Below are 22,812 nucleotides of genomic sequence, written 5' to 3' on the forward strand. Positions count from 1 at the left end.
GACACATAGAATGGATCTGCTATCCCCGTTTAAGTAAAAAAAAATTAATTTCAGTAGGCCTTTAAACCCATTTTGGTAGAAATGAGTATTTTCAATGACGCGATCAGTTACTTCTATCTCAGTCCAAATAGTTTCACTTTGTTGTCGTGTTAATGTGGGATAAAAAAGGTTGTAAAAGATCTTTCGTCGGTTTAACTAGTTAAACACACAAATGTTAAAGTCTGGACTTTCTGTGTGCTCTTGTTACAACATATGTGATGTGCATTGAATAGATCACAATTAGACTGTTCAGGTTGCTTTAGACGTTTCACTTTTCATCCAACAAAGACCTGGATGAATATGAATATTCACGGATACATGGTGTGCGCTTGTGTAGCTCTGGCTTGGAAAGCAAAAGAAGATGAAAAGATACACATCTTGGATTGGGATCTGAAATATTACATGGATGGTGGGGGGAAAATACATTGCTTTGCACAGCACACAAATTGGTTAAGGTGCAACACATCTTTACCTGATCTTCCCACACGCTGTTCATGGCATAAAATAATCTCTAAATACCAGCAGCAACCCACTCCCATACTTTCATCTTCTCTTCTCCCACCATCTATCTCTCTTGCCTACTGACCTACTCACATTGCTAAATATTGCATTCAACATGCAACAACACATCCTCACAGTTACTATCACACAGGACATAAATAGGGACAAGAAACAAGTGAATTCCAGCAAACGGACAGAATGTTTGTTTGAGCCACTTAAATCAGGGTTTGGCAATTTTCGCCAAAATTAAAATAACAAATTAATTTAACCTTCTACTTTGATTAATGCATGATTATTCCACTCTCTGCTCAAAAATCAAATCAAAATCTGCTCAGGTTCATCTCTAAATATTTGGATCATTTTTAAAACAAGTCACTGAAAAGAACGTGCAGGGATGAACAATTAGGGGTTATTTAACATTGGGATTGAAAACACATCAACTCGAATGAAACTATTTTCCCCAAAAAATATATTCTTTACAAAAGGAGAAGAACACTTGAACATACAAGACTTGAAAGAAAAAATAATGTAAAATGCTTTTCTACATTTCTCCACACATCAGTAACGTTTTTTTAATTTTGACAGTATAACTATGTTATTTCAACAATCCATAATTTGTGGCATTTGTAAATGATTTATTCAAAGGGGACCAATGAGGAATTTAATCTACATTTAAAACACTTACTTGTGGTCTAAACATATGCTTTGGTGGAAATTTCGCAAACCAGTTCCTGATTCTCTTGTATTAGATACGATTGTGTGAATCAAACAAAGTTAATAGTGGACAATACCTAAACAAAAGCAAAAAGTACTACTTGAATCCTTTGGTTTTTCCCCTTAAAGTCTGCCTGTGTCCATGAAATGATTCCCTAAGTTTGTAAGCCTTAAAAGATAAAATACTTTGAGAAGAAAGAAAAATCAACATAACCACGCTAGTATCGATCATATACTGTTACTACCCTTGATATCGAAACCAGCAATTAATGGATCGACCCACCCTCCTCTTACGTGTCGTGTACTGACCGTGAAAATACTAGCACACCAACAGTTGTTATATTATCTTATATTATGTTTTTCCACAGGAAATTTAATGACCCGCTTTTTGGTGTCTGTCTGCAAGATGTTCAATTCTCGAGGCGTTCCCACATTGCAAATGAAACCACGCCCCACTCTCTCCTGAAGCATCATATTTATCTTTCAAAAATGTACAATGTTTAAACATATATCTTGATGTTGCCACCACTATTTTTTCCCCCAAAATAAAAGTATTTAAAAAACTAATAATATAGGAGTTGATTCACCTGGTCACAAAATGAGGTACACCTGCGCACTTTCCGATCGATTCAGACTATGCATAAAAAATATGCTTTTCGTAGTATTATGTCACTGTATGTTGGTGTTATTATGTGCATGCCAATATTAGATGAAAATACTTTATTCTACCTTTTTTTGTATTTTCCTCATAGCCTGGAGGAGATAGGAGCTCCTTCTCCTCTGAATGATAAAAAAGATTCTACTTTATGGCCGAGGTTATCCTTCTTGAAGCCTGACACCAAACTCTTTTTTGGCACAAGCAACTCGCGTTGTACTTACAGCTCGGTGTTTGTGTTTTCCTCCATGACGCTTCTCTGTAGCAGACTAGATTGGGCAGTGACACTAGTTGTTAGAGGTGACATGCCTCGGTTGGTAGAGCCGTGCCAGCAACTTGAGGGTTCCAGGTCCGATCCCCGCTTCCGCCATCACAGTCACTGTCGTGTCCTTGGGCAAAATACTTTACCCACCTGCACCCAGTGCCACCCACACTGTTTTTAATGTAACTTAGATAATGGGTTTCACTATGTAAAGCGCTTCGAGTCACTAGAGAAAAGCGCTATATAAATATAATTCACTTCCTCACTTCACTTTAGCGATGCCCCACGACTTGTTGTGTAACTACAAAACCACAAGTGTGTGTTAAAAGGGATTGTATTTGCACTTTTTTGTAATTTTGCCTATTACCCACAATCCCTATGGGAGACAAGAGCACAAGTCTTTTTCTTTTTTTCCATTCAGGGAGCACAAGTCCCATTTCTGTGCATTCTAAATAATTGAAAAATTCAGTACAAGGCGGCTAACAATGCATGTGAAGATATTCATTTACTAGGCCTACAAAGCTCTCTGAAAATATATCAATAAACTTTCAACAACGATCCATTTACACGCCGTGACCTGCATGTTAGACAAGCTATAGCAACATTTTTATTGAAAGAGCTAACACTGAGGAACTACTTACCTGGCTGAGTAACATATCGCCTTGCTAATAGCTAGGCCATTTCAACAGCTACTAGCTACCTTGAGCTGCTAATAACGTTGGCTGCAACCCGCAATAAAATAAAGACGAAGAAGAAGCTTCAGCTGCTTCTGTTGTTTTGCCTTTGAGTTAGTAAAAGTGCAATAGAAATGAAGTATTGTTGGCATTTTTTAATGCGTTTTTAAAGTGATTCAGAGGCAGAATGAATTGTTCCCATTAGCTCCATTGCTAGTCACCTAGTACGAGCCAATATTTATGTATTAAAATATACAAAAAACACATTTTGTCTACTTGTCTGTCATAAGTATTGTGAACGATAGGCAAAATTCCAAAAAAAGTGCAGTTTCCCTATAATGACTACAGAATGACTACAGCGCAGACTACAATGGCGGACTCACGCAAAGCTCTTAGTTCAGTTCAGTTCAGTTCATTTCGAACATGCATACGATACAATGTAATGCATCACATATTTCCAGTTGTTTTATTACAGCACGTCCGAAAAGGAGTAGGAAGAAGCTGAGGCTTATTTAATCCTACCCCTTTTCATACCATAGCAATTTTATCCCGTGTCCTTGTTCTCTGTAACAGAACAGTGAATAAATAAATAATATACCATTGTAAGTAAACAAATATTAAATACATACATAATGTTGATCTAAAAAAAAATGGTTCAAGATATCCATTATAATTGTTCTTGTGTACTTTGTGAACACTTATAGTTTGAACATTCTCTTCAACTGAATCATATTGGTGCTTTGTTAGATTTCTTTGCTTAATCCATTCCATAATTTAATTCCACATACTGATATGCTAAAGGTTTTAAGTGTTGTACGAGCATACAAATGTTTTAAAATAAATTTTCCTCGAAAGTTATATTCCTCCTCTTTTGTTGAGAAGAGTTGTTGTACATTCTTGGGTAGCAGGTTTAGTTTGCTTTGTACATAATTTTAGCTGTTTGCAAATGCACTGTCAATGAATATAATTGTTTTTATTAAATAAATAAAGGGTTTGTATGTTCTCTTTATCCAACATTATGTATTATTCTAATGTATCTCTTTTGTAACACTGTTAGTTAATGAAGCGCACATTTGTAGTTGTTTCCCCATATTTCTACAAAATAACTCAGATATGGTAACACTAGCAAGCAGTAAAAAATATGGAGTGATTTTGGTCTAGAACATGTTTTGCTTTATTCATTATTGATGTGGTTCATGCTACTTTATGTTGTATACACTACCGTTCAAAAGTTTGGGGTCACCCAAACAATTTTGTGGAATAGCCTTCATTTCTAAGAACAAGAATAGACTGTTGAGTTTCAGATGAAAGTTGGTTTTTTTTGCTGGCCATTTTGAGCGTTTAATTGACCCCACAAATGTGATGCTCCAGAAACTCAATCTGCTCAAAGGAAGGTCAGTTTTGTAGCTTCTGTAACGAGCTAAACTGTTTTCAGATGTGTGAACATGATTGCACAAGGGTTTTCTAATCATCAATTAGCCTTCTGAGCCAATGAGCAAACACATTGTACCATTAGAACACTGGAGTGATAGTTGCTGGAAATGGGCCTCTATACACCTATGTAGATATTGCACCAAAAACCAGACATTTGCAGCTAGAATAGTCATTTACCACATTAGCAATGTATAGAGTGTATTTCTTTCAATTTAAGACTAGTTTAAAGTTATCTTCATTGAAAAATAAAAACAATAATGTTTGTGTTGGAGGAATTGTGAATGACTGCTGGGCCACAACATTAGGTACACCTGCAGACTGCAGCACGGATTTCATATTTCATTCATTCACAACTCCTCCAACATGAACATTATTGTTTTTGCACTTTTTGGCTTCTTATTAAATAACTTTTTAAATAGACTCAACCTTGCACGTGGAAAGTTTAAGTGTGGGCTTTAGTTGATATAACACTCCCGTCAGGGGGTGCATTCTACGGCGGGAGTGCATTAATCCAGCACAACAGCGGCGCATGGACTTCATTTATAAGTAAAGGTAAGACCATAATAACGTTTTTTTATTAAATGTGCTTTTTTGTGTGCTACAGTTTGTATGTGTAAAGTTAAAGTTAAGTTAAAGTACCAATGATTGTCACACACACACTCGGTGTAATGAAATTTGTCCTCTGCATTTGACCCATCCCCTTGTTCACCCCCTGGGAGGTGAGGGGAGCAGTGGGCAGCAGCGGTGCCGTGCCCGGGAATCATTTTTGGTGATTTAACCCCCAATTCCAACCCTTGATGCTGAGTGCCAAGCAGGGAAGAATGCTGGTATGAGCTTTTAAACATAACCCGTTGACTGTTGCCAATCAAATGGTGAATAAGATACTCTTTAGGGTTCATATGTTTGTGAATCTGACTGTGATGAAGTCAGTGCCTCACCAGCCATGAACCTCACCGCACGTCACTGCTTTCAATATTTACTCCGTCTATTTGTATTTGTATTTGAATTTCCCTTCAATTGTTACCAAATAGCATTATTTTAGTTATACTGAGATTCAAAGATAGTCTGTTTTTGTCAAACCATCTTTTTAATTTGTTCATTTCTTCTGTTATTATTTGTATTAGCTTTTGTGTGTTCTCTCCGAAGGCTAGGGTAAAATGTATACCATATTTGAATAATCCGCTGACGTCACACCTGGGAAAATCGTCACAAATTGGGCAAGGATATGCTAACAGCTAACCGCAAGCTAGGGCTCTTGAATGTAAACAAAGGTGGGTGGATCGATAGAAATATCGACAGTAACGATACTAAGTATAATATCATTATACAGTTGATACTGCAGTGGTTATATCGATATTTTTTATCATCACAAAATATTTTGGCGTTTTTGTTATTGTTTACAGCCTCATCAAATAAGTCACTGGACACAGGAGGGCTTTACAGGCAAACAACACGTGATTTAAATCTAAGCCAGTGGTAGGAAATATTTGGTTTGTATTGTTACACCCGCCATCTTGCGTTATTGTCTGATTGTAACTGTGATCAATAATGTAATCATTCAATGATTTTGAACATTTACGAACGGTATCAGTACCTATACTGCCCCTGTTTGGTATTGGATTGATAGTTTTGTAGTATCGCCCAAAGCAATGTAAAGTATCCATAAAAAAGAAGAATTAGTGCTTATTACATTTCAACAGAAGTGTAATAATAAACATGCTACAACAGAAGGTAAACACATATTAACAGTAAATTAACAAGTACATTAAATATAATAGTTTTCAATGGACAATGAACTGGAAATTATGTAATATGTTACAGCAGTGTTTCTCAACCACTGTGTGCTGTGAAATACAGTCTGGTGTGCCGTGGGAGATTATCTAATTTCACCTATTTTGGTTAAAAATATTTTTTGCAAACCAGTAATTATAGTCTGCAAATTTGTATGTTGTTGTTTAGTGTCTGTGTTGTCTAGAGCTCGGCAGAGTAACCATGTAATACTCTTCCATATCAGTAGGTGGCAGGCGGCCTACGGCGAGAGGCCGCTACCCTCGCCCTGGCAAGGAAAGCCCAGGAACACAGCTGGCACCTCCTCCATGAAACCACCACCATGGCAACACCTCCAAGCAGACTCAAGTCCCGCCACCCATACAATCAGGCCGCACAAGAGATGCTTATTTCCATCCCGGAGGATCTGACAACCAAAGCCTGGCTGGCAGCGGAATGGAAGCAGGAGTGGGAGTCAGCAGGACAGACACGCCTACACCATTACATCCAGGATCCTGGAGGTGGCGTGGAGGGAGAAGATCTACCTCGCCGGCAATGGACCCTCCTGAACCGCCTTCGCACAGGGGTTGGTTGCTTCAAAGCGTCCATGAAGAAGTGGGGCCTAACAGACAGTGCAGCGTGTGAGTGCGGGGAGCCTGAGCAGACTGCCGACCACATCATCACCACCTGTCCCCGGCATAGACCACCTTCAGAGGAGGGCCTCTTCCAAGTGGGACCTGAGACGAGGGAGTGGCTACACGACACGAAGATGGACATATGAAGACGATACACGAAAGAAGAAGAAGAAGAAGAAGGCGGTAGCTAATTGCTTTGTAGATGTCGGAAACAGTGGGAGGCAGCGTGCAGTTAAAAAGGTGTCTATGCTTAAACCAAAAATAAACAAAAGGTGAGTGCCCCTAAAAAAGGCATCGAAGCTTAGGGAAGGCTATGCAGAACGAAACTAAAACTGAACTGGCTACAAAGTAAACAAAACCAGAATGCTGGACGACAGCAAAGACTTACTGTGGAGCAAAGACGGCGTCCACAATGTACATCCGAACATGACAATCAACAATGTCCCCACAAAGAAGAATAAAAACAACTGAAATATTCTTCATTGCTAAAACAAAGTAGATGAGGGAAATATCGCCCAAAGGAAGACATGAAACTGCTACAGGAAAATACCAAAAAAAGAGAAAAATCCACCAAAATAGGAGCGCAAAACAAGAGCTAAAACACTACACACAGGAAAACAGCAACAAACTCAAAATAAGTCAGGGCGTGATGTGACAGGTCGGGACAGTACACATACTTTGAGACAAGAGCTATAGTGATGCATGGTTGGTTATGGTTTGAAGTCATATCCAACAATTGCGACAACAACTTTTTACTGTCAACTGAGTTTCGTTTTTTAATGATTTCTGCTGGTGGTGTGCCACTGGATATTTCCAATGCAAAAAATATGCCTAGGCTCAAAAAAGGCTGAAAAACACTGTGTTACAGCATATGTCAGCAGCCAAATTAGGAGTCTTTCTAACTTGGTTTGAAATGGTTCTATTATCATTTTCTCTGCAAATAATATATTGTGGTATATATTGTTATCACAGGAGGCTGCAGTATGTATCGCGGTATAGATTTTAGTCCATATCGCCCATCCCTATAGTGCAAGTTAATAGTGCATCACTCAAAGTAAAGCGGGCGATTCTGGTTGAAAGGATGGAGTGAAAGAAGGGGTTGGTGGAGGAGTGGGAGAGTCAGAAGTCAGCGGGTATGGTATGATAGAGGAACAATGTGGGCTCAGCAAAGGGTAGGCCTCATGCCCTGAACTTGAACTTGGAGCCGATGGGGTCGCAGAGGGGAGGACAGGGTCAAGTGATGATTGGGAGAGGGGAGGGAGCAGGAAAAACCCAGCTGTGTGACAACAATCTCTCTCCACTTAAGACACAGATGGGGGGATAGGGGGGGATACATGCAGCAATCTATCTTATGAAGCTGTGCTTTTTCACACACTTTAACCCTCACATGGAAAGAATACGTCTCACTTTCAAAAGATGCATCATGCAGGAAGTCTTTTTTCGACTATGCAGTAGCTTGACATTAAGACATTTCCTTGGTTGCAGCTGTTAAAAAAGACCAAGTGTGTTTGTCACAGGCATGTTTACAGAGGGGTGAAAATAGGTCAACACTGCCTACCTTGGTCTGGAGGTAGTGGGGGTAGTAGTAGGTGTACTGGGGGTACATTTGCTGCTGCTCCAAACGCTTGCCCATGTAGCTGGAATCCAACTGGAGGTCCTGCAGGCTGGGGATAGAAGCTCGCAGTTGGGGGGTCAGGGGGGGGTGGGGGTGGGGGGGTACGATCTCGCCGAGGTCGTCGCCTGGATCCTTTTAGGCGAGGATGCAGGGAGAAAACACACTCGGAATTTCAGTCCGTCTACTTGTCGGGGAGCTCAAGGGGAGGGGGGGAAAGTCTTTCCTGTTGGTATTAAGAGACAGACAGAATCCGGAGTGGCGACATAAAAAAAGGGGGGTTTAAATCGAGGGGCAACAGAGGGGGGGGAAAAAGATGTGAGAGGCAATACAGGAAACAATAGGAGAGATTGGCCAGCCGGACAGAAAGAGTGTAAATGAGGGGGCAAGAGGAAGAGAGTGATGAGGAGGAGGGAGGAATGGACGGGATCTAGTTGCCGGTTCCTCACAGTCTAAAAAGCACACATGCCCGCAGTTTGCTCGCAGTTCCCGTGTCGCTCCTCGTCAATTCCTCGTTATCCCAGTGGGTCTGTTTCCCCCTTCTTTTTCCCAGCCGCACAAGACCCTGATCCCTCTGTCGTATCCGGGAGAACACACACGCTCTCTGCTGTGTCCTATCCTCCGAAGACGATGGTGAACTCACACATAGATGTGGAGCAGGATGAGGAGGAGGATGATAGAGGGTGGTCTGGAGCTGAAGCTGTGACTGTTTTTTTTTGTTTTTTTTCCCCCTCCCTCCCTCTTTTGTTAAGCTCCTGGAATAGATAGGTAAACGGAGTCCGGAGTGGAAGATGAGCAAAAGAAAAAAAAGCTTTGGGTAACAACTCCTTTCACTCAGGAAGAAGCAGGCTGATCCAGACGAACACTCACACTGAGGAAAATCCCCTCTGATCCACAAGGTGCCTCCTCCAACTCTCTTTTCTTCTCTTCCCCTCTGCGATCACTCGCTTTCTTCTCTGACTGCTTGCTTCCCACTGCGTCTGGCAGCCGTCACTGTCTGTGCGTATGTGTGTGATGTGTGTGTAACTGGGATAGGAGTGTGTTTGTGTGGCCGCTGCCGTCTGCTCCACTCCGTGTGCTCAGACATAGAGGGTGGCTCAGCTTCAGCGTAGCTACGCTCCTCCTCCGTTATCCTCCTCCTCTCTCCTTGTCGTTTTTTTTTCTTTTTTTTGTTTTCATGGAACTATAGGAGAGTGGGAGTGGTCGGTCCTTCCCTCATTGATGTCCTGAAGAGTGCGTGTGTCGGCACAAAACAGAAGTGTAGAGGAGGAGAAAATAACCCAGACATGGTAAGGGAGGGTAAAAGGTGAACCTACACAAAAATAGAAATTTGAAAATAGCTAATTTTTTTTAACTGAATTGTTTTAGGGGCCACATATCCAGAAGGCTAAGGCCCGGTGGGCCGAACTTCTCCCGTCACTGTTATTTATTTTTTGTATATTCCACCACCTTCTATGTTTGACAGAGTTACAGGAGCACTGTTTTTAAGTACAGTCGTGGTCAAAAGTGTACATACACTTGTAAAGAACATAATGTCATGGCTGTCTTGAGTTTCCAATAATTTCTACAACTCTTATTTTTTTGTGATAGAGTGATTGGAGCACATACTTGTTTGTCACAAAAAATATTCATAGAGTTTGGTTCTTTTATGAATTTATTATGGGTCTACTGAAAATGTGACCAAATTTGCTGGGTCAAAAGTATACATACAGCAATGTTAATATTTGGTTACATGTCCCTTGGCAAGTTTCACTGCACTAAGGTGCTTTTGGTAGCCATCCACAAGCTTCTGGTTGGATTTTTGACCACTCAGGTCATTGTCCTGTTGGAATACCCAACTGCGCCCAAGACCCAACCTCCGGGCTGATGATTTTAGGTTGTTCTGAAGAATTTGGAGGTAATCCTCCTTTTTCATTGTCCCATTTAAAGCACCAGTTCCATTGGCAGCAAAACAGGCCCAGAACATAATACTACCACCACCATGATTGACGGTAGGTTTGGTGTTCCTGGGATTAAAGGCCTCACCTTTTGTCCTCCAAACATATTGCTGGGTATTGTGGCCAAACAGCTAAATTTTTGTTTCATCTGACATATCATGGACAAAGAGAACACCTTCTGGAGGAAAGTTCTGTGGTCAAATTGAGCTGTTTGGCCACAAACAAGTATGTGCTTTAATCACTCTACCACAAAAAAATAAGAGTTGTAGAAATTATTAGAAACCCAAGACAGCCATGACATTATGTTCTTTACAAGTGTATGTAAACTTTTGACCACGACTGTACCTTCTGCAAAACAGTCAAATGTCATCTATTGGACAGCACTGCAGTGTTTTTGGATAGGATAGACTTTATTCATCCCACAATTGGGAAATGATGTGGCTGCACTGCAGATACAAAAAGTCCGCAAACAATTTGATTGAAGAAAAAAGAGGTAAACATCAAAGGACATAAAGACATTAAAATAGCACAGAGCTGATTCAACCAGAGGCCACTTCAGTGGAACCATTTCTACATACACATACAAAAGTAAAACGCTACGAAAAACCAGACATTTTTCTTTTTTTTAACTGAACTCAGGAGCCACCAGTTAAATAGCCCAAATATTGAACAGGAGAGGACCTAAGACGTAGCCTGGAGGAACACTACTATTATAACTAAATAAATTGAACAAATGACTACTGACTGCATCTGAAGTAAACAAGCTACAGTAAAATCTTACGTACATAAATCACATTACAAAAAAACAACGTAAAGGGGTGCCATGTGCCTTGTAAATCACAAGTTTAGACCCCAGTGTTCTATGTTAGCTAGCAAGGATAAAACATCAATGCAAGAATGTGTTTACAGTGGTCCAAGTTCCTCTATACAACAGGAGCACTCTAGTGTTTTTAGGAGTTTGCTGCTAAAATATGTCTCTCCTAAGTTTTGAACTGAACTCGGTTGTCATTCCTGGGCTGGATTTGGCCCCCAGGCCACCAATTGAAGAGCCCTGATTTATATTGAATAAACTGTGAATTAGTTGAGATAATATTTATCTTAATCTTCTGTGATATGTAATACCACTATCTGGCACACAAACACAGTGGGATGAGTATCAAACAAACACACACACACACACACACACACACACACACACACACACACACTGCTTTCAGTCCCGCCCCAGTAAAAGGTCCAACACAGTGTAGTTCATTGGCAGTGTGGCACAGTGACCCACTGACACAGTGTTGCCTCTTCTGTGACGTAACCAGGTTTAAGTAGTGCTCTTACATAAGCAGAGTGAGCCATGCATGAAAGCCTGATCTGCCCTCTGACTGCAGCACGCTGTGTAAAAAAAGAGAGAGAGGCAACGCAAACTCATTGCACTGGAAAAAGAAGGAAGAGAACCGGCAGAAACCATAAAACAATAAGCCTGTTTTATCTTTCTAAACGGTTAACTGAACATTCTACTGTATTTAATTCCCTTGTTATAGCAAGGGTATGAAGGGGATGTCATCCAACGGTGCTCTGGTCCTATAAAATCTCAGTTGTTTTTGTGCACAGTTTAGGATCACCATAGCTGATATGTTGAATGGCGCCGTGCATTTGGTAATAGTTGTCAAATCGAGACGGTTAATGCTGCCATTAATCTTTCGATTACTTTTATAATCAACATCACTGGAGGACAAAGCTAAACATGTTACACACACAGGGCGTAATTTACTAAGATCCAAATATCACACACTAAATTATACAATTGTGTGTACTATTAGTGAGCATGTTTCAGGTGATCTACTAAGACAAGTGCAAAAGTGGTGCAGAGCCCCCTATTTAAATGAAGATTTTTGCGTCTACTACCGGCTGTGCCCATGGAGGCACTCATTTCCCTCCACATTCATGACATCATATGATCCAACCGTCCAACCTGTGCTGTTTCGTTACGTTTCGGAAAGGCAGCACACACCAACTTTACTGTGGAGGTCTGATCCAGAAAACAGAACCTATTTTATAGTTCGCTGAAGGTGCACTCTGGGAGGCGCTGGTGTTGTAATAGTGTGTCTGGAGTGATCCAGAAATGCCTCCTTTCTTTCTCACAGCCACTTGAGCATAACTGTGATAGTTTGCACACAAATTTCAGACACGGTAAATAAAGACACCAAACAGCGGCTGCAGAACAGTTTCAGTCGTTATGAATAACATTGCGAGCACAAACTGATTATATTTGCATTTCCTTCTCCCAGTATTGTTGTTATTCTGTTAATCAGTAAATGGTCTGCATATACTTGAAGACAGACATGCTAAATGGATTGTTCTCTCTATTTTCCCAATTTAATGGGGAACTACACTTTTGGGGGGATTTTTGCCTATTGTTCATAATCATTATGAGAGACAAGAACACACGTCTTTTTTTTAGGATTCTAAAGATGATAAAAACGTTTGTAAGATGTGGCTAATGGGAGTCACTGTTGTAGCCAACAAAAGCCCTCTAAACCAACTTCAAAACCCTCCATCAACATTGTATATACACACTGCAAGTCGATATATAACGTAGTAACAGACACATTCATAACAACAGGACAATGACCTGAGTGGTCAAAAATTTAACCAGAAGCTTCTTGATGGCTACCAAAAGCGCCTTATTGCAGTGAAACTTGCTAAGGGACATGTAACCAAATATTAACATTGCTGTATGTATACTTTTGACCCAGCAGATTTGGTCACATTTTCAGTAGACCCATAATAAATTCATAAAAGAACCAAACTCTATGAATATTTTTTGTGACAAACAAGTATGTGCTCCAATCCCTCTATCACAAAAAATAAGAGTTGTAGAAATTATGAGAGACAAGAACACACATGTCTTTTTTTTTAGGATTGTAAAGATGATAAAAACGTTTGCAAGATGTGGCTAATGGGAGTCACTGTTGTAGCCAACAAAAGCCCTCTAAACCAACTTCAAAACCCTCCATCAACGTTGTATATACACACTGCAAGTCGATATATAATGTAGTAAAAGACACATTCATAACAAAATTTCATATGTACAATATTTATCGTATTTTGGTCATTTTATGCATCACCGGAACTTATTTCCTGAGCCTATTGGTTTCCGTTTACCTATGGCAACGCACTTTCAACTTCCGGCAACAAATGCGTGTGTGTGTTCTAATCATGGCAGACTTGGTAACACACAACGAAGATGGCTAGTTTTGGACAAATGTAGGATTTACAACCTTATCTTTTGGAACCTGAATATACGTAGGATGAACTGCTGCTTATAGAAGCAAGTACGAAGAGAGGGTGAAACATTGGAGCTGACGGAAGCCGAGAGAGAGAGGTTGCGGTGATTTGACGCTGTAAATGTGGAACTTGGAGCTAAGTTATGCCGACATAAATGCCGTGCTTACCCAAATCAACAGGAAATGTCCCCGGCCAACTGGACCAAACAGACAACTGTCCCCATCGAGTAAGACACTATAATATTGATCATGATACACACAGCACACAGTGCTTGCTACTACAATTTCATATACTGTCGAGCTAGCTGTGTACAAACAAAACATGAAATGTGGGCTAATACTTTACAGATACTGTAATATGATTGTTCATGTATTTCAGTCAGTACAGATTGGTGTTCTATCACATTGAGTTGTGCATTACAAACTCAAAAGTAATTCAGGGCGATGTGTTTGTACGCTAGAAAAACAGTACCTCAGTGTTCGCTCTTACAATAACAATGTCGCTGCAGCTTGGTTGTTTTACAGGTTACGGAACTTAAATGATTTTTGGTCGTTTTTGGATGCATTTTTTAAGTAAATTAGAGGCAGAATGGATTGCTCCAATTAGCTGCATTACTAGCCAGCAAGAACGAGCTGATTTTTACAATGAGAATGCGAAAAAATAAACTTTTTTCTGCTCCTCTCTCATAAGGATTGTGAACAATAGACAACATTCCAAAAAAAGTGCAGTTACCCTTTAAGAGACAAAATCCTCTGCACATTAGCTTAGTAGATCAGTTTTGCATATGCTGTGTCAAGTTTGCACGTGTTTTAATGTCTGCACACCTTAAGTAGACCAGGCCTAGAGTTGAGTGGAGGCACTTAAATAAGACCACCAACAAAACGGCATGTCCAGAAGAGACTTGAAGATGGTCTGCAAAAAAATATATGCAAAATCTTGGCGAAAGAACCACCATTACATGTTATGTGGACCACAAGGGAAAAATATATATTATGACCCCTTCAAGAAATTACTGTTATATTACAATTCACATTTATCTCACATGTGTGCTCATTTCTCTAACTTAAACCCTTTTGCATTAAAGCAGAAGTGTCACATTTGCAAATACTGTAAAACAGTGGTCCCCAACCTACCGGTCCGTGGTTAGATTGGTACCGGGCCGCACAAGAAATTAAAAAAAATAATAATAATAATTAAAAAAAATGTTTATTAAATCAACATAAAAAACACAAGATACACCTACAATTAGTGCACCAACCCAAAAAACCTCCCTCCCCCATTTACACTCATTCGCACAAAAGGGTTGTTTCTTTCTGTTATTAATATTTCTGGTTCCTACATTATATATCAATATAGATCAATACAGTATGCAGGGATGCACACATGATTGTATTTTTGTATGACAAAAAAATAACATCAAAAAACAACCCCCCCCCCCCCCCCCCATTTGGGACACATTTTCAAGCGTCCGCAGTTACAAAAAGTTGGGGACCACTGCTGTAAAATATAATTGCTGATATGAACATTATATGAATGACCGTGCATATTCTGGTTCTCAAACTACTCAAAGCACAAGTTTCTATATGTTTTTTCCAATAGGAACTTCCTTTGTTACAATAAAAGATAAACACCTTTATACAGTCTTTTTTATATTGAACCGCTTTTATATTGAAACCTATATTTTACTTTCTGAAGACTTCTAAAGACTAAACATCTACCCATTTGACTCTTTTTGGGAGGCACCCTGCAAAGCCAGACAACATCGCTTGACAAAACCAGACAACAGCTGCTGCAAAAATCTGAAGTGTTTTCATTGCCTCTGTGTGTTCTGAAATCCTCTGGTCTTGAAAGCTGCTTTCAAAGCGAGTAGGAAAGGCCATGCTGTGAATGAAGGATGGGCTCTACATAACCCTGAACACCACATACACAAACAGCGAGGCGGAAGAAACAAGACCAACAAGCCTCAAAACTCTGCATCTACAGCTGACAAAACGGAAAAGGTCAATAGGGACGCAAGGACTTTTCTCAAGAAGCTCCTGTGGTCACTTTTTTAGGGAACATTTTGGCCAGACTCTCGTCATATGTCCATGAGGTAAGGTATTTGCATTGCACTTAGTTAAGGGATAAGCATTAAACCTACCGGGTAAGTCTTCTGAGTAAATATGCAATGGGCTTACAAATATGCATTCCTGATGTGGAACTCTGAAAAAGTGATCCAGCCTTTGATTTCAGTGGCAAATGAACAAATTAGGTATGACCCTAAAATAACCTGTGGAATCACAGGTGCAACTAAAAACAATAACATATTGTCCAAAGGTTCGCTTTATTCCAACAATTAGATTTACAAGGTGAAACAAAAATGTGACATAAGCTCATAACATGCAACTCAAAATATTTCAAGCCTTCTTTTGATATAATTTGGTGATTATGGTTTACAGTTTATGAAAACTTTGAATTGAAAATCTCAGGAAATTTGGTTTTCAAAAACTTTAAGCCATGATCATCAAAATTATGACAGATAAATGCTTCACATACCTCACTTTGCATCTATTAAGTTAAAATCACGTATTAGGTCACATTTGAAGTTTTAATTGCTGACATGAATGGAATTTGCATGATATTCTAATTTACCGAGTTTCACCTGTATTTTTTCAGCTGCATATATTGAGGTGAATTCACACCACATTACACAGAGAACCAGAGCACATACATCGACATCAGCGTAGCACCCCTAAGATGAGCCAAGGAGACTATCATCCCTCCATTAATTACAGTATTTGCAATGTTTTTTTGTTTGCAGCAAGATTCAAACCTTGACCCTCAGATCCCAAATCCAAAGTCCTTTGGAACCGAGCTACTGCATGTGTTTTGACAGCAGCATGCCTTCCAACCACCTTGAAATTAGACAGACAACCAGATGTTATGATAGCGACGTATAATCCTTTGGGATATTTGCCAATGCAAGACAAACCTTATGACGCTTTTGCATTTCGGCTCAAACTCGAGATGGTTCCAAGTTTGAATCTGCTGATTTGCATGTGTCCTTGAGTGTGTCCCATGAGTCCAAGATAGCCTAGACTTTCTGCCAATATTGAACTCCCCTGAAACTGCAGTTTTGTATAGACAGCATGGGTCGAACAGGAGAAGCATTTATTGCGCAGACTAAAACTGAATTTTTATTAGCGTAAATATCAATTGAAAATGACAGGATTCAATTACAGTGCATTTTTCCAAAAATTAATAAAACTGAAATTAATTTTTTTCTCCACATTAAAAAGTATTCTGTCAAAAGTATATGAATTCAAATAATTAACATGATGTAAACAATCCTGAAAAGTAAATGTTGTTATATCAAATCTAAACTTTCAATTGTCTTTGCTTTTATGCTATTTTGTCAGAGCTGTATACTTTTTTGGAATGTTGTTCATCATTTGCAATCCTTATGTGAAATAACGACACGGGTTTCCCTTTTGTGTGTGCATTCTGAATCGTGCAAAACTCCTAGTACGAGACAGCTAGCAATTCAGGCATTTGAGATTAATCTACAGTATGTCTGCTATAAACCGCTCTAAAAAATTATCAAATAACGCACCATTTACATGTCCATCCATCAATCCATTTTCTACCGCTTATTCCCTTCGGGGTCGCGGGGGGCGCTGGAGCCTATCTCAGCTGCAATCGGGCGGAAGGCGGGGTACACCCTGGACAAGTCGCCACCTCATCGCAGTCATGAACTGCATATTAACCAAGCTATAGCGACATTGTTATTGTAAGAGGAATACAATTAACACTATTGATCATAACTTAAATTAAAAACATTAAATACAATTATTATACAACTATTCTAATTCAAATTTAGAGAGTAGATATAATATTTTCAGTTGTCATCTGCAGAAGTAAACAAACGTGTTTTCAGCCTGGATTTGAACATTGCCATTGTTGAGGCCTGTCTCACATCTTCTGGAAGACTACTCCAGATTTTAGGAGAATAAAACTGAAACGCAGGCTCACCATGTTTGGTTCTGACTCTGGGCACCAGCAGGAGACCACTCCCTGAGGTTCTCAGATCTCGAGATGGTTCATATGGCTCTAACATGTCAGAGATGTACTTTGGCACAAGAGCAGGACGAGGCTTGTACACAAGCAGAGCTCTTTTAAAGTCTATTGTCTAAACAACAGGAAGTCAGTGCAGTGACCTGGACTAATATGGTCATATGTCCTGGTCAGGACTCAAGCAGCAGCATTATGGATGTATTGCAGCTGCTTCATAACTTGTTTAGTATTCTAACCTGCTGGAGACAAAGGCATGGATTAGTCTTTCTAAGTCTGATTTATACATTATTCCTCTGATTTTGGCAATGTTTTTCAGGTGGTAAAAAGCTGCTGATATTATTGAAAGAATGCGACAGTTGAAGTTCAAGCCTGAGTCCATTATTACCCCTAGATTTCCAACCTGATTATTAGGTTTCAGAGAGAGGGTCTCAAGGTGACGAATAATAGTTCCATGGGCCACAGACAACCATTTCAGTTTGGTCTGAGTTTATCCATCCATCCATTCATTTTCTACCGCGTGTCCCTCTCGGGGTCACGGGGGGTGCTGGAGCCTATCTCAGCTGTTTAGCTGAAGAACAAATGTTTGCATTCACACACTAATCTGCTCGATGCAGCGACAAAGTGATTCAACAGGACAACATTCACCTGTCATCACATTGAAGCTGCGTATTACCTGACCTAGTACAAGCATGATCAAGTTGAACATTAGGGGTCCCAGTATCGAGCCAGGTCACAGCCATTTGCTGAGAGACCCAGTTATCAATTTCAACAAAGTATGTCCAATGATCAAGATAGGACTTGACGAGTACCAACCTCCATTAAGATGATCTTCATGAGGAAGAAGTGATTAAGATAGGACTTAATGAATTAAAAGCAGAACCGGATATTCCTACCCAGTTGTTTAACCAATGTTATTATGGTCAACTGTGTCAAAGGCAGCGCTCAGGTCCAGCTGAACCAAAACTGAGACATTTCCTGTGTCTGTGTTCAGGCAGATATCATTTGTCACCTTGATCAGAGTGTTGTCAGTGCTGTGGTGGGGCCTAAAGCTTAATTGTGAAATCAATGCACCCAGGAAAGAAGTTACATTAATAATTAAAATCACCAAAATATAGTAAATTTTACATGTTATCATAAATGTGCCTGTTACTAGTACATTACTTATTGTACATACTTAAAATGATGTCTGAGGTTTTTGGATGGTTTTACTGTGCTTTATCAGTGGAATAATTTGTATCCTCATTACCTGCATTAGCGGCTTCTTATTGTAGTTGTTTTACTATTTAGAACGCACAGAAAAGGGAAAGACATGTGTTCTTGTCTCACGTAACAATTGTGAATGATGGGAAAACTCCAAAAAAAGCGCAGTTCCCCTTTAACAGCTTTTCTTGGCAACACTTTCAATTATGTTTGGAGTTAAGTGACAGAATTGATGGGGGAATGACACAGGTTACTTGTTTTGCTAAGGCAGCTGTTACACTGCATTATAGGATTTGTGTGGCGACTTGTCCAGGGTGTACCCCGCCTTCCGCCCGATTGTAGCTGAGATAGGCTCCAGCGCCCCCCGCGACCCCGAAGGGAATAAGCGGTAGAAAATGGATGGATGGATGGATCTGCGCTTTACATGGTGCAATTGTGGCATGTTAAAGAAATACTGTAATGGAGAAGGTGGTTTCCCAGCATGCTTTGCTGTAGTTACAATTGCTGTATCGCACTTGACTGTGTTATCATGTCTCTTAATGTGTTATTTTGTACAACCATGTGTAAGATACATGGATGGGTCAGGAGTGAAAGCATTGATAAGGAGTGAAAGCATTGATATGTGGGTCAACGAGCCAACACCACAAGAAGAGATACATAATACGTTGCACAACATGACAAAGTTGTAGTCATAAAGTCACCTCAATCCAATAAGTCTTGTTCAGCACGGCATGCTTTCATTACACGACTGTATCAAAACGGTGACAAATCAATTTGAAGCCCTCTGCCAATTCCAGCGCCCCTATCCGCACAGCTGCATACCGCAGCTCACTTTTACACAAATCCACCCTTTATTAAAAAAGAGAGAGAGAAGGAGAACTGTGGTTTTATTTGAAGAATTATGCAAATGAGAGTGGCGATGAAGCTTTTATTAATGTTAGAGCGCTGTGACATCAGACACTGCTCAAGTTCATTAGTCGTGTTGGTTAAAATTTAATATTCTATCATGTCACAGTGCTCTGTATCTCCTTGTGTGCTTACAATATGTACACTTGTATGGATATTTCACTTTGGCAGAAAATAGACACGGTGGAATTTCACATAATGATGCATGTATTTCAGCTAATGACCAAAATAGATTGATAGCTTTTCTTCGACTTAATTGTTATTGCACTTATCTGGTGGTGGATCCGTTAAAGAACAGATTGAATCATCACTCTGTCCTTACTGAGGAGTTCAAATGAAATGCTCAGTGCTTCAGATTTGTCCAATTATCTCTGCATTGCTAAGTTGCATTGAGTTCCCTCAAGACAAAGAAGAGGTAATGAACAGGTAAGTACTGTATCCTCACCGTTCAATTAAAACAGTTGATTATCTGAGGTCTAAGTATGTCAACATTTAACTATGAATCAAATTCAAGTAGTTTTATGTGTGGCTCCGACTTTCTTTTAAACAATTTATTTTATTTCAGATCACACCTCTTTTATTGTCTCTGATAGCTGTGTTGACAACACTGGACCATGAAGAACCACGTTATGATCAAGATATTATGTATTTACAATGAACCAAGTTTACTTTGATCCTTTAAAGAGCGCCCAGATAAATCAAATTTCACTAACAAGTTATCTAATGTATTTTTGCTCGGGCAGTCATTTCCCATAATATCACTAAGTTCTTGAGTAATCGTACTTGGTATGAAATGCCGCCCCCTCTTGGTGTGACATAATCTACAGAACTGGAGCCCATTTCCCTGCATAGAAAGTGTGGATAAAAGCATGTCAAATTATCTTGATCACTTAATTGCATGTTTTTGTCGCCCTAGTCCATGATTACTTTTAAACCGATATTGTTAATATTATGAGCAAAAAATATATATATTTTAATTGGCATTTACGAACTTCCCTGCTATTCCATTGCCTCTTCCATAGACACATAGCCTGTGTTACCTCATGCTCTCTCAACATTTCTGAATCATCAGTAGAAGAGGACACAAAACAAAACACCAACAGCTTATCTTCCTTTTTGCTTGTCATTGAGCGCCAAGTCTGCACTTCTTTCTTAATTTTTCAGTCTCAGTCTTTCTCCCCTCGAGAGTGCTCCTGTTTTACATGATCGCATTTGGTTGAGTCTTTTTAAATGTTTTCCTTACAAACTCTGACTAAACTCCTTCTTCTTCGAAGTCAGAATAATTAAAATGCTCGCCGCAAATTACACACCTCTCGCTTGGTCCGTCACATTTTGTGTGAGTCAATTTGACTTGAGAGGTCCATACTTTCCTCATATTCCCATCATTTTGGAAATGTATGCAGGCTGACTTCTTTAGTTGTATTGCTACAACCTGCAACAATGCATCCAGCAGACATATTTAATTATTCCTTCAAATTCTGCGCAAAAATATCGGGATTTGGGATCAAGATGCTTCCAAAACAGACACGGTGACGTCAGCAGGCTGATGCTGGCCCGTCCACATTTTGGAGCTTAAAGTTCCAAAAAGTGCTGAAACTTGTTAGAAAACTTGTTAGAAAACAAGCCTAAAATGACTACTGCAGTAAAATGACTACTGCAGAATGTCTATTTTATTAGACATCATTTTTAGGTGCAAAACTCTGAAATACAGCCGTGGTCAAAGGTTTACATACACTTGTAATGAACATAATGTCATGGCTGTCTTGAGTTTCCAATAATTTCTACAACTCTTATTTTTTTGTGATAGAGTGATTGGAGCACATACTTGTTGGTCACAAAAAACATTCATGAAGTTTGGTTCTTTTATGAATTTTTTATGGGTCTACTGAAAATGTGACCAAATCTGCTGGGACAAAAGTATATATACAGCAATGTTAATATTTCGTTACATGTCCCTTGGCAAGTTTCACTGCAATAAGGCACTTTTGGTAGCCATCCACAAGCTTCTGGCAAGCTTCTGCTTGAATTTTTGACCACTCCTCTTGACAAAATTGGTGCAATTCAGCTAAATTTATTGGTTTTCTGACATGGACTTGTTTCTTCAGCATTGTCCACACGTTTAAGTCGGGACTTTGAGAGGGCCATTCTAAAACTTTGATTCCAACCTGATTTAGCCATTTCCCTTACCACTTTTGATAAGTGTTTGGGGTCATTGTCCTGTTGGAACACCCAACTGCGCCCAAGACCCAACCTTCGGGCTGATGATTTTAGGTTGTCCTGAAGAATTTGGAGGTAATCCTCCTTTTTCATTGTCCCATTTACTCTCTGTAAAGCACCAGTTCCATTGGCAGCAAAACAGGGCCAGAGCATAATACTACCACCACCATGCTTGATGGTAGAAATGGTGTTCCTGGGATTAAAGGCCTAACCTTTTCTCCTGCAAACAGCTAAATTTTTGTTTCATCTGACATCACATGGACAAAGGAATTACCTTCTGGAGGAAAGTTATGTCCAAAAGCGCCTTATTGCAGTGAAACTTGCCAAGGGACATGTAACCAAATATTAACATTGCTGTATGTATATTTTTGACCCAGCAGATTTGGTCACATTTTCAGTAGACTCATAATAAATTCATAAAAGAACCAAACTTCATGAATGTTCTTTGCTCCAATCACTCTATCACAGAAAAATAAAAGTTGTAGAAATGATTGGAAACTCAAGACAGCCATGACATTATGTTCTTTACAAATATAAACTTTTGATCGCAACTGTAAGTGCCAATGTTATCAGCAGTAGAGGTGCCCTTTAATGAATGCAGGTCAAAATTGAGAGACTCAATTTGCTATCAAACTATGATTACGCTGATTTCAAAATAAAATGTAAATGCATGCAGAGGTAGGTTACACAGGACACTGGAGACAAACAACAGCTAAAAAGCACATTTAAACATTTAGGCAACTTAGTTTCCAGGTAGACTGACGTGTTTGCTTTTGGCACAAAACAATAATCCATGTCCTTTTAAGAACAGCACATTTGTGTTTGTAATAAACTCTACTAAATTAATGTAAGAGCAAGCTTGCTACTCTGTGGCTGCTTTTAGAAGGTCCAGAGCCTTGGAGGTGGTGGACCATGACTGACTGA

General features: G+C 39.6%; 1 protein-coding gene across 1 annotated transcript in view; it reads right to left on the minus strand.

Annotated features, from left to right (window-relative positions):
• LOC133660198 (RNA-binding motif, single-stranded-interacting protein 3-like) overlaps positions 1-9,388 on the minus strand; it is a 467,861-nt gene extending 458,473 nt beyond the window's left edge. The window contains exon 1 of the mRNA XM_062063470.1: positions 8,240-9,388. Coding sequence (XP_061919454.1) covers positions 8,240-8,314 — 75 coding nt within the window. The 5' untranslated portion in view covers positions 8,315-9,388. The remainder of the gene's footprint in view (positions 1-8,239) is intronic.
• Between the last annotated feature and the right edge of the window lie 13,424 nt (positions 9,389-22,812).

The sequence above is a fragment of the Entelurus aequoreus genome, linkage group LG11 (assembly GCF_033978785.1).
Source record: "Entelurus aequoreus isolate RoL-2023_Sb linkage group LG11, RoL_Eaeq_v1.1, whole genome shotgun sequence".
Taxonomy (NCBI): Eukaryota; Metazoa; Chordata; class Actinopteri; order Syngnathiformes; family Syngnathidae; genus Entelurus; species Entelurus aequoreus.